Source organism: Ascidiella aspersa, chromosome 3 (genome assembly GCF_963924565.1).
Source record: "Ascidiella aspersa chromosome 3, kaAscAspe10.2, whole genome shotgun sequence".
NCBI classification, from domain to species: domain Eukaryota; kingdom Metazoa; phylum Chordata; class Ascidiacea; order Phlebobranchia; family Ascidiidae; genus Ascidiella; species Ascidiella aspersa.
In genome coordinates, this window is record NC_139449.1 from 29,520,714 (window position 1) to 29,533,769 (window position 13,056).

The window sequence follows — 13,056 nt, forward strand, 5'->3', positions numbered from 1 at the left end:
GTGTTCGAAAGTGTCAAGCAGTTAGTTAAGCATCTAGTTGCGGGAAAAATACCACATAAAATATCAGTATATAGATAGCTTTCCGTCAAATATCAGATAAGCCTAAACAGTTTTCTTTCTTGTCACTTTCGTATAAAGAAAGCCTTTTAAATTTGTCACTGTCATGGATTTACGCAGCTGCTGAAATTGGTTAAGAAAATTTGATTTCGGTTTCGCGAATCGATATAGCCTATGCCAATTTGGCCCAAATCAATATCGTTCGAAAAGGCGCGACAAAGGAGGCAAAATATTGCTACTCTATTAAGTTTGGTAAAATCACGCCCTTTCGAGTGATTGGCATTCTAATAAAAAAACAGCTGCCTCAAAAGGAAGGTGGGCCAAAAATCTTCGGGTTTAAGGAAGTTATAAACCGACGTTTACCAACTGACCTTATCAGGATTAATAATAATCAATTTAGCGGTATGTGCTGCCGAAATATCGGTTTATAACTTCGTTTACAGCAGAAGAGCGATTTCTATCTACAGCATTGTTATGTTAATTGTCTGGTAGAGCCATTGGTTTACGATTGACAGCAACCGCCAAGTCTCGACGGGCGTTGACGAACACAAAATATTTTAGTTGAGACGTCGGCAGTGCTGGTGAGCGCTGGTCACCCTCTGCCGCCAATAAGTAGGCGTAAAGAACTTAGGCCAAGCCCTGAAAAGTTTTTGTGAATTTGGCTGCTGCACTGCGGGTTGGCCCAAAGGGGAATATTGCAAACCGCGACTTAAATTAAATCTTACCATTTCAAGCACGCTGTATAGCTGGCTGACATTTCAATCGCCTTTAGGCTATAGGTCGACAAACTATTCTAGAGATGTATCATGTTTTTCAGCTACAAGTGATTAGTAAAACGCGTAGGCATGGTTTGTTAAGCATTGTTTGCAGAACATTTAAAGACAAGCAATCGAGCATTATGTCCACTCGACAGAGGCCTAAACTACTGAGTTGGAGCGGAATTTGGCCAGCGTTGATAATCTTGTTTCTGGTTGGCCTCACGTTCGTTTTGCTGTACGGTAAGTTTTGTGTTTTATATATTGCGAAAAAGCAAACTAACCGTTCCAAAGCTAATCAAATAATACTTGGTGCTGATTTCATAACATGTTTTTCGTATTTTTTAGCATATGTTACGTATCGTTTTTTTTAAAAATAATATCAAGTATCAAAATCATGTTGCATCGCTAATGGGCGTTGGGCGACCACCGACCAGTCTTGTACAGATCTTTTATCTTTACATTTCCTCTCTCGTCTTTAGTGACGTCATTGAAAGTTTGTACGAGAACTCCTCTTGGCACCTATAAATAAATATAATTGCTTAGTGTCTTTGTCCACGTGAATTTGCTTTATTTAGGGTGACGGTGATATATGCGGAGCTGGGCCTGGACGTGACTATTTTAAATATTACGTTTAACAAATCTATTTTGAGCACCTGGTTGTTGGTTACAATGATGGTTTCGTAAAAGAGTTTGCCATGCTGCGACGTGTCAACTTTAGGAGACAAATGCAGTTGGACACTCTTGCGTTAAATGTTGGCGCCATTCCTTTTAAAAAGTTGCCATCAAAGTATTTTTTTGACCTGAAGTTTTTAAACTGCAGAAAGTTTCTCTAAAATGGGTAGTTTAACGTTTTGTGGGAGTAAGTATGACAGTGGTATAACATTATTGTTTTGATTGCGTCAAGGCAAAAAGGTTACCTACATCTGAAAGCAAACTTTTGATTCATTTTTAGATTATTTGTTCATTGAATAATGGATTTTGCGTGATTTTAAAATGAGGGTAACTGAAATCGAAAAGTTCTCTTTGAGGACTCATTATTCACACAAGTGTAAAGGGCCACTGCTACGAACAGTATAGCATCGATGGAACTTCTTGGGTGACTGCAGTTGCGAAAAACAAAGTATGGCTTTGACCTATCTGTCGAATGCCTAAAAGCTTTTAGCACCCTCCCGCAACTTCGCCGCTAAAAAACACGACGCGTCAAGGGAGGCCACGAACGAGCTAATAACAACAGAGCAGAGCTGTAGGTTTGCCTCTTGTTGCTTTTGGCGAATTCCGTTAGCGTGGTCCGGCAAATGTCAACGACTGTATGCCTTGTTGGCCCATGATAAGCCGCCGGACCTTTGCCATAACAATACATCCCAGGTATCTGTTACCGTGACTCGACAGCGTCACGTACATCGCTAGCAACAGATCTAAACCGTGATAGTCGGGAGTTCAAGCCTCAATTATCCCTACGCCATGTTATAAATGTAAAGCCCCGAAAGTCGCTGTCCTCTTGTTGGCCCACCTAATACCACAAGCGCGTGATTTGAGTGGCAACGCGGCCTTTCTCGGAACGTCGCCTATTAGCTAACGGTTAATTATATCGTTATGCTTGCTATTTTCGCTAAGGGCTTAATGCCGAGATAAAAGTCAGCGTCGCCTCCTGGGAAGGCCTGGGTGGGAACGTTCAAGGCGACCGCGCAAATATATATATATCACCCGTCAATTTACAAGCGCGTCCTTTCCGAAGCCGCGTCACTTTATTTGCGTCACCGACGGCCCGCGGCAAGCGATTTCAATACGATTCCGCCGCGACGTCAGACAACAAGGTCTTTGTCGAAATCATTCGACGCGCAATCGAGCATATACTAAAACGTTCTCGGTCGAGGCGAGGTTCAGTATAATTGAATCGCGTCTAAACATAATTGCATATATTCTTTGAAATAGGCCTTTATGAAAAAAATACAATAAAACATCTGGTACGGGTTCCAATCTCATTTAGATATCTTTATAACAGCACCCTCCTTGTGCAAAAACGTCAGCTGTTATATTCGACGTAAAAGCGGCTTTTTGCAAGCCGGCGTGAAACGAAAGCATTTTAAAATCGCATTCAATGTGTTTTGCGTTTGTAAAATTAACTCGAAATTTAGTTCTATTTACAAAGCTGTCTGGTGTTTTTACAGTTCCCGAATAACTAGAAGTAATAGGAAAGTTTAATGGTTAGATTCAGATTATTTAAAGGGTGGCGGTTATATTACCCTCTTGTTGTACGTATGAACACTGCGTTTAAAGTAGTAATTAAGGCTCTTTTTGAGAAACAATTTAAAGTAGGTTGTTCGCTATAAAAAACTTTTTTATCTGTGATCATGTAATCTTAACTTCATACCCCGGAAACAGTCAGTGTTTTCGGGACGCTTTATTGTCACAATTGCCTTGACACTTGTCTTATCTCCACATTCCCACAAATGCCTTGCAACGCAGTAAGTGACGCTGCGTTGGCTGTTAAAACACTTGGCTTAGCAAGTTTCCGAAAAATTTAGCGCAACCCGCTTTCTTTTTACCGAGATGAATAATTCAAGGCCTCCCGGATGATAAAATTCCGAGCTGTCGCGATTGGCGCTTGCTTTAGCGAGGGAGAAATCGCGCTAAACTGAACGGTCATGCGCCTATATGCAGGCCAGCATGGCCGGATTTCAACTGGAATAAAGCAGCGGCGCACCATTTTGAATCTTCCACCTGTTTCTGTAGATTCGTAATCGTATGCGATTGGAGTTTACGAATTGATTGAAGGGCCAAATTGCAAGAGGATCTAAAATGCAACCTGACCAACAAATTAACAGTTTGTTAATTCACCTGATTTTTGTGGATTTTACTCTAATAATAACAAAAGTATGTTATATACTAAACGTTGCAATTTCGTCCGAGTCTCTACTTAAACGACAGGCTTCTGCATTACGTCTAGCATACGAATCGCAGATTGTCAAGTTTATTAGTATTAATGTCAAGTTGAACAAAATCTGAATGCCTTAACCGCTTAACGTGTTTTAAAACGGTCATCTTTATATGCCAGCAGCCGTGTTTCTTGACGTCTTTGGTCTGATAAATTTACTTTTTCCTTGCACTTTGAATCTGTCCAGCGTACCATGGTTAGCCCTGCAGAGGCTAACGCCATTTATATCGATAAAACCTAATTTATTTAATTAAACCAATTTATCCCTAATGGAGAGTAAAGAGATGTGTGGCGTGGCTCTACATTGATTTCGATCGCAAACGCTCCTTCTCTACTCTTTTTTCTCTCTTGTTGGTTTCTGGAATGTCTCATACAAAGCAAGCTTGGAGACTTGCAGCCCTTAAAGCAGGGGTTCTTAAACTTTTTTTACCGCGGACCCCTAAAATTTTTCGGGGGCCTTGCGTGGACCACGGTAGGGAAAAAAATCAAAAATGACGTCATAACTTGACGTCACAATACAAATAAACTTAATAAACCTGCTGATTTCGGTCCAAAAATGTAAAAGTGAAATGGAATCTAAATACATACAGTGCAAATCTGTTTTATTATTCATTAAACTGTTTTCTTTGAAAAAATGGAAACTTATTAAATATACACCAATATTTTAATTAGGCCTTCATGGACCCCCTAAAACTAGTTCACGGACCCCCAAGGGGTCAATGGACCCCAATTTAAGAACCCCTGCCTTAAAGGCTGATATTTGCTTGTGTAACAGGTCTGACCTTTTTGTCACATTTTGATAACAAAACGACCCCCCCCCCTTCGTATCTTTGAGACTGTAGGTTGGCCTGAATGCAACTCCCAAAACAAGCCAAATTTACATTTTAAAATAGACGTCTTACGGATGTTACCGGACCTGTCTTTGTGCCAAGCTATTTGTTTGGGTATTTAAAGTTTAGAGCTCAGAAATAGCGAAGGGTCAAAGCTGTAAAAAACTTCCGCAGAAACGTCACTGTTGTGAATCTCTACAGACTGATGGCGACTTACACGCTGCAGTCTCGGCCAATTTCGTACTACCGACAATCGCCTGACAATCCAAGCTTTCAGCAAGCCATAGTAAAGTTGTTAAATGCGCACAATAAACCCGACAGGACAAAGCAGTTTGCACAAAAGCCGTCCCAAAGCAACTACCAGCGTGTGAGCGAAGTATAAACGTCCATTCTTGGTCTGTAATCTTCGTATTTTCAACAGGCTTGGACTTGGCCGTCGCTGAAGAGCAGGAGCCGTTCGATCGCGATCAGTTCCTGGAAGAGAGTCTGGCCTGCGCCGACAACTTCACTGAGCAGCTAGCCAGCCTGCAAATCGACAGGGCGAAAGATCCGAAGGCTGATGGCTTCTTTAAAGACTTCTGCAGGTGGGCTTCAGCACGGTCGAGCACTAAACGTCTTTGTTTGGCGAATTGTAATTGACTTGTTTTGAACTTTTGGATAGTAAAATATTGACCTTCCCAATTTGTTTAAATAAAGTCCGCGGGTTAGGATTTTATATAGAAATGAAACGTATTTATTTCACAATTATTCTACACCAAAACAAGTACAATGATCTTTTAACAAATAACACAGTTTTTTAATAATAAATCTCTCTTCAAAACGCAAATGTGCCGTGCGTATATAACACCATATATATAACACCAAGTGAGTCGTGTGCGTTGTTGCACTTAAGGGAGGCGCCATTGTTTTTTTGTCTTTCGACACGTCGCCGACTGTTTTAAGACTTATTCTGCCTGTGCAGATATTGGCGTCAGCAGCGGGAGTGCCGTAACCTGGTGGCCTTCAGCATGGGTGTCGAACTGAAAACGGAAACCCCGCACCCGGTATGCGATGAAGACCAAGACAGCTGAGAATGCCGCCTATGGACCTACACGAAGCGTCGATGACGTCGTTTTTTTGTGTTGCAGTACGCCGCAGGCGGAGCCAACTTATGTTTGATTGCCCTCGACTGAAAAACTGAAATAATTTTTTAGAGACTCGCGATCAACTGGTTAAGTAAAAAATGCCGCAAGAACACTCATTAAACATTTTGAGCGTTAATTGCATTTCAAGCCAGCGATGGAGGTTAATTTGTTACGTCAAAGATCGCCATATTAGGCTTGTCCCAAACAACAACTGGTCATTTTAATGTTCCGCTTTTTGCGACAGCTACTGTAATGGCGTTAATATATTCGATGCCATCGACCAGATGATATGTGGCGATCGACGTGTTAGCTACCCCTGGAATGCTCGATCCAGCGTATATACGAGCGCGAATTCTTCGACCACAGTGTTCTGTCGTATTTGCACAACCGCCAGAAAATGCAACACCTACAAGTCGCATAGCTGTTTAAAACTGAAGTGATCTATAAGATTCTGTATCATGATTTATGAACGGATTTTTGGTTTATTTTTATTTATTATTCGACTTTATGGTTGTATTTCACGTCGTCGTACGTCATACATTTCTGTGATTTTGTGATGGTGATGTTCACATTTTAAAGGTATAGTTGCGAGTTACATTGACAGTCCATGTCTTGTGCTCAGATTGTATTTTTACTACTTTGCTGTTTACCCGGTATTTATATAATAAACGCTCATGCAAGTGTTAATTTTACCACGTACTAGTTTTAAAAGCTATATTAACAGTCAAACAATGCCAGGAGTGTAAATCATTTTGACAGATGACATGACTTCAATGTTTTCGATAAATGAATTAGGTTAAAATAAGGTGTTTTCATGAAGCTTTTTTTTATAAATTTTGGTAAGTTAAGTATTTTTTGTACATAAAACAATTTACTTCTTATATTGCCTTTTTGTTATTTTCTAGTTAGGTTATTGCTCATGTTTGGACGAGTTTACCAATTTTAATAATTTATTGTTTTTTTTATGACAAAGGCTTGACTTGGAGTTGACTTGCTTTTAACAAGACTCACTGGGACTTGACTTGGGCATCTGATGACTGGTCTTAGAGTTGATTTATTGTTTATTTAAAAAGACTTGACTTAGACTTAGGTCATTTCAAAATGACTTGTTTACAACACTGGCTATTCACGCAAAAATAATTTTAGGATGTGAACAACCGTACGTTCCAGGTTTTCGTTTTTTGAAATAGCCTTGCTTTTCACCCGACAGGCTTAGGGGCCATTTCATAATTATTGATATGCCAGTGTTGTAATGACTTGTCTGAATTGTAATTAAGTAACTGTTTTATAGTAACTTGTCTTTTGGGGGGCAAAGTGAATTGACCCAGACTTAAGTCATTGAGGCAAACGACTTGACTTAAAAAATGTTATTTTCTTCAATTTTATAATTTTACATTGTTGTCGTTTGCTTATTACCATATCGATTCAGTGAGGACGGGTTTAACAGTTTTAATAGTATAATTTACCATTTTATTTTGTTGCAAATTACTTGACATAATATGATAATGACGTCTGATAGGCCCCTTGACTGCTTTTTGCAAGTTTACTCAACTTGTACTCAAGTTTTTTTTAAATCACTCGACTGGTACTTACGTCATTTTAAAATGACAACACTGTGATATGCAAACGAGCCCAACCGTACTCTAAATGCCAGCAACATTTACTTAAAACGCAACGATCGCTATATATTAATCGCGTGTAAAGAAAAAGAAGATCAATTGTGACGTCGGATAAATAAAAACGACAGGGGACAGCGAAAAGAGAGAGGAAACAAGGGCCGATCTAAAGCGACGTAAAATATTAGAAGAAAACACAGAGAAACCTCAAAAAAACAGTGTCGACACGATTGAACCCGACTCGGTTGGGCGCTATATACCGAACAACCTCGCGTAGAGGTTCTTCGCCATTTTGTTTCGGTAGTTGTACACGATCTGCTTGCGTCCCAGCTTGAGCCACGATTCGATCAAATCCTTGTCCGAATCACGCTTCTCCACCTCCCCTCGCTGCTGAATGACGTCACCGGATTTCGGTTCGCTGAGGAGACAAGAAAAACGGTTCGGTGAAATTAAGTCCTAAAAACATGTTTTTTCCACGTGCTAAATTTTTTCTGTACAAATACTATTTACAAGGTATATTCAACAACAGCCAATCACTACGGTGTGAACGAGAAGGTTAAACAACAGAACGAAATACCGCTGAGCAAATATAACAGATGGTATTTGTCGCCTGAAGTGGGTAACGGGCGCTCAGCAAATACGTTTATTTGCTCTTTGCTGCCGATAACGGCTATTTATTTTCGACGTTTATTTTGTCAAGTATCGGTCAATCGATATCATATATTTGCATTTTCAATTTTTTTTTAAATCCAAAAATTCATTGAAAATTCACGCTTGACATCATTAGAATTAAACTTGTATCTATCTATATAGTGGCATATTGGTATAGCCCGTTGTTTTTCTGTAATATTGATATCAAGCAAAACAACAACTTAAAAATAAAAGATCGGTTTTACAAGGAAACATTCTTCAAACGGCAAACAAAGTTGTATAGACTAAATGCATTATTAACTTGGTATAAATAAATTACGTTACTAGTGTCGAGCTGTCGACTTCATTCGCATCAATCTGTTTACCGGCCGAAAAAAGCTTACAAAAAAAGGTAGTGCAGTCTTGGGAGTTTGATTGCTTTACTAACTCCAAATTCAAAGAAGATTTTTTATACAAAACATTACAAAATAAAGAAATAAATTACATATAACCTTTTCAAAAGTACGAAATCCGTGGTTTCCGAGTGTTTTTCGTCTTTCGGAGATTCGTCAAAGCCTTGGTCAACTTCGAACTCCGGATTTCTAAAATTTCAAAAAGGGGGTGAAAAAGTTTTCGTTTTTTGTAGTATACGATGACGTCATAAAATTGTTAAGTGTGATCGCCTTTTCTCAAATACTAACTTTTTTTTACCCTATTAACTAAAGCAAAAACATAGAACAGCGAAATCGCTTTTAAAAGTATCAGCTTTAACTATCCTATAGAGCAGTGGTTCTCAACCTTTTTAAGCTTACGGACCGGTAAAATTTCAAAAGAAATTTCGCGGACCGCTGGATCTTCAAAACTTAAAATCTACCCAAAATGTAATTACGACAAAAGTATGCATAAATTGAAACTTTAATTGAATGAGCAATTTGCTACTGTCTTTTTGATATTCTATGTGTTGTGCAGAGTTCTATTAAAATTTTCCACATAAAACTGGTCTTAAAGTTTAAGACTTGAACAGGGTTGTACTCCTAAACAATTAGGCACAAAACTTGCAGCATTGTGACGTACGATAAAGTCAAAAGTAGGCCATTAACTCTATGTTACGTAACAATGTTGCGGATTACATAACTGGCGAAGTTCTAAATTTTACATTTTGAAATTAAGATATAAAATTGTAATATATTTGGCGGACCGGCAGGAAATTAGACACGGACCGGCGGTTGAGAACCACTGCTATAGAGCGCATTATAAAGTTTGCCCTTTATTTAGATGCCCGTCGCAAACCTAACGAGAATTCGCAGCTGGACAAACCAGTGATTAATATTTTTGTTGTGCGCAACAATATCGGAAATTCAGGTATGTTAAAGAAATCCGGTTTTATATCTATATTGGGTTGTTTTAATTTCGTGACGCAGCTGCGGCAAGCGTCGTTACGTCAACACACTTTTAAAAAGGTCAAACGTCCCACTGCTGCGTTATCTTTCAACAGCATCTCTAATAAACCTAACCGCAGGGAAAAAGTCAACCGCGCAACCTTACCCGACTTTTGCTTGGAATACCGCCTTCCAAAAAGGAGTCCGGTGCTCATACGTTGCGGTAGGCGATGGTGATGTCACCCAGGATTCGAGCTGGAGAACAGACAACATTGTGATAATATTTGAATTTGTGCTGGCACCTTTCACCAAGACGTCTTGCAAATGAGCCAGTTGATAATGCATTGCTATCCATGCGTTTATCCGACAGTTAACAATAGCCATTAAGCAAAATATATCTATTAAAAATATGGCTGGACTGTTGCTCACCAATGATTTTAATTCTTCGTCGTAGGACGCCTGGACTTCAGAAGGAACTCGGTCGAATTTCGGCCAGGGCATTGCACTTGCGGTTTTAAGGGCGACCAGAAAAAGTCCGATATGTAGAAGGATCACGCTGAACGGTCGGAATTCCATTATTCGGGTTCCTGCGAAGAAACAAATTTGACCATAATTTTGGACTGCTTAACGTTTTTGCTTAGGAGCTACCTGGCGTTTGACTCCCTTTCATCGAAGTAGTTAATAATACTTTTAATGTTGTTACCACCAAAAAATAAAAGGTTTTCAATTACTCATGCTTAATAATTAATCAAGACTGGAATGAACTATTTGAGTTTAACAATAAAAAGAAGCAACTACCTTTTCCTGTTGAGCGTTCAAAAAAAAAAAAAACGTTTAAATTGACGAATTATCCCTTTGGGATATTCTCCCTTGTTAAATCCACTATGGTAAATTTACAAAGAAATTTTTGTCGTCTGTCGACCTTTTGGGGTTGTAGGAAATTCGCGAAAGGATCCGATAAAAAAGAAAAAAAAAATTTTGGGTTTATTAGAAAACTGTTCGCGATTTCTAATTACTCCTGACGTTCCTCAAATAGTTCCTTTAATTCGCAAAAAGATAAACTCTTAAAATATTTTGTCTTTCTGTCTTGCGATACGTATATGTTTAACTTTAACCGCCTACGCGGTGCGTCAAAATGCACTTATTTAGCTTTAACGAGGCCGACGCGCATTATTCTTAAATCCACCCTGACCACTGATATCCGCGGGAGTCGATACGTGTACATTTTCTATCTATAAACCCAAGGTCTGGCCACAGCTTTGATTTCTATTTTCATCTTCACGTATTTTAACTGTTTTCAAAATACATATGCTGACAAGTTACAACCGAAAGATATTCGCGGAGCACGATTGTTTTCATTCGCTGATGCGCAATCCGCCTAATCTCACGAAATTGGAGTTTGAAAAAGTCGGAGAAAGCGGATCGGCGCTTTCTCTTTGCGCCTGGAAATCCAATCCAATCCGATCTGCAATAATCATCTCTCGTCTATCATGGCGCGCCTCGCCTTGGAGATGCGTTTGAGATAGAACGATCAAATGCGAAATCGTATCCGTTTTCCCGTCACGTTGAAAGTAGCAGATGATGCTTTTCGTTATTCGTCCACTCAATGGCGACATCAAAAATAGATGAGTACGAAAATTGTTCGCCGTTGAACGTAACCTTCGAGCGACGAGAGCGTTCGAACATAAGCGAGCTTCGGTGGCCTTTTTTGCTAAACGGTCATGCCGGCGCTAATTTGACGAATGGTACCCGCCGGGTTCCAATGTAATATACCGAGCATTTCGCAAGCCGGCCAATACATCTAAATAACGGAAACTGGGTTTGGCTTTCGCTCTGCCAGCAAAGGATTTTGTTGGCCAATAGAAAGTTACAACAATGCGCGCAACATTATGTCGAAACCTGTGCCGTCATATAATGACATCTGCGTTTAGCCTTCTAGTTTTATTGCATCCGGCCTGATGAAGTCCTATGCGAAAAATGTCACTTTTAAAATAAAAAACTGATCGATTCTTTATATCGGTATTATTTTTTTTAATGTTTTAAGGTCTTATGTCGCACTCCTGAATAGTTACCTTGCTTTGATACAATGTCAACCAAAAACATTACGACGAAGAATCTTAACACGTAAGGTTAAGGCGTGACTTCTTATGTGTTATTCTCGATTTTCTTTGCTTTCAATCGGATTTTTTTATAAAAATGATGCATTTTTTTACAAAAATATTTTTTATAAAAATATAATTTTTTTTTAAATATAAAATTTCAAAAATATAAAAATTCATTTTTTTTATAAAGTATATTTTTTTATAGATAGTACATAAAAGATAAACCTCCATGCTAAACGGTCTGAGGCACAAAACTCACTTTTCTGTAATTCTCGTCCTCGGTCGCTCTTATAGTTTTTTTACGTCCTTATTTTTGCTTTCAAGTTATCTGGTGAACAGTTTCTTCGGCTTCGTTCGTTCGTGGCTTGTTGGGCGCTTACGGCAAGTTGTAATCCTTCGACGCTCACCTCTGGTTTGTGATCTCCCAGCGACGGCGGGCGCCTTTTAGCCGCACGAAGCCGGATGCCGAATCCGCATCGGGCTCAAATTGAAAACGCATCGTTCGCGGTCGCCGGGACTAAATTAATCGATCCGACTTGATCTGGCGGAGTGGGGCCGGGCCCGGGGTCGGCGGCCCCGCGTTTCAACCAGGGCCCGGGGCGGGGCGGTGCCTCGCGTGATCCTCGGAACCAACGAGATGTTGATTTACGTGCCCGCGGCGCCCAAATCGGCTCGGGCGCAATCAACTGGGCGCCACGCCTTTGGGCCGATCGATCGCTGGCCTCTTGTGTCGAGTGTCTGCCGCTTCGATCTCGCAAATACTTCTCGGAAGAAGCGCGGATTTGCGCTGGCTTAGACCGACGTATACGCAACCACCTTCGCCTCCCATCCTACGACAGCTTATTGCGGCAAGCTGTCGCGCGACGCTGATGACGCTCGACTTTGACGCGCGACGTTGCTAGGGCGACCGGAAAAGCTTTGCGCGTTCGGGATTTTTTCGCCACCCCTTTCCTTATTTTCGAAGCCGAAGTGCGCGCATCGTTGAAGAATGCGTCTATTTCTGTGGCGCTGTGCGTAAGAAGGACGCTGGTCGCTGTTTGGACAAACGAAATATTTGGTTCCGATCCAAAGGTCGAATGGCACCGGGGTTTGCTTTGAATGTCGTTCGAGGGCAAGCGTTCTAGGACACGAACGAAACCAAACAACCTGTTTAGCTGATATAGAACTGTTAGAATAAGATTAACTTGACCGAATGCCCGGTCACTCTCCCTGAATTTATTGACACCACCATTGCCGGCTACGGACTGAAAACTCCATGGTGTCCAACGTGGACAATTGGACATTGATGGTTTCCCCTTTTAAAGTTTTCCGCAATTTGCAGCTTAACAATATTATCAAACATTATACGATAGCTTAGGCCTGCATGTTTTTTTGAAATAAATTCTTTTCAAAATGAATGTGCAACACCCCGGTATTACATAGATATTATTCGTAGCAAAAATAACCTTGTTTTGTAAAAAAACTCAGCAAGCGTTAATAAAACAAATCGAAAATGTCTAGTTTATTTTGGGTACAACCAATGAGAACTAAAAAAAACAATGTTCAAAGTAGAATAAAATAATCTATAATATCATAGTATTAAGACCAACGACATAATACAAGTCAAATACGCGGTAAAATCCACG

General features: G+C 40.0%; 2 protein-coding genes across 3 annotated transcripts; one reads left to right on the top strand and one right to left on the bottom strand.

Moving 5' to 3' along the window:
* The first annotated feature begins 878 nt into the window (after positions 1 to 878).
* On the top strand, positions 879 to 6,385 carry LOC146161464 (uncharacterized). Its single transcript, XM_083385696.1, has 3 exons — positions 879 to 1,055; positions 5,002 to 5,164; positions 5,542 to 6,385. The coding sequence occupies exons 1-3, from the start codon at positions 956 to 958 to the stop codon at positions 5,648 to 5,650; spliced, it is 372 nt and encodes a 123-aa protein (XP_083241822.1). The 5' UTR covers positions 879 to 955; the 3' UTR covers positions 5,651 to 6,385.
* A 1,018-nt stretch (positions 6,386 to 7,403) lies between these two features.
* On the bottom strand, positions 7,404 to 11,823 carry LOC146161465 (uncharacterized). Of its 2 annotated transcripts, XM_083385837.1 has the most exons (5): positions 11,691 to 11,823; positions 9,759 to 9,916; positions 9,496 to 9,584; positions 8,463 to 8,552; positions 7,404 to 7,738 (listed from the first exon to the last, which is right to left on the bottom strand). In XM_083385837.1, exons 2-5 carry the CDS (start codon positions 9,903 to 9,905, stop codon positions 7,573 to 7,575), a joined length of 492 nt encoding a protein of 163 aa, XP_083241963.1. In that variant the 5' UTR covers positions 9,906 to 9,916; positions 11,691 to 11,823; the 3' UTR covers positions 7,404 to 7,572. The 2 variants fall into 2 exon arrangements, with proteins under 2 accessions (XP_083241963.1, XP_083241964.1); XM_083385838.1 differs by lacking the exon at positions 11,691 to 11,823 and having other exon boundaries at positions 9,759 to 9,918.
* Between the last annotated feature and the right edge of the window lie 1,233 nt (positions 11,824 to 13,056).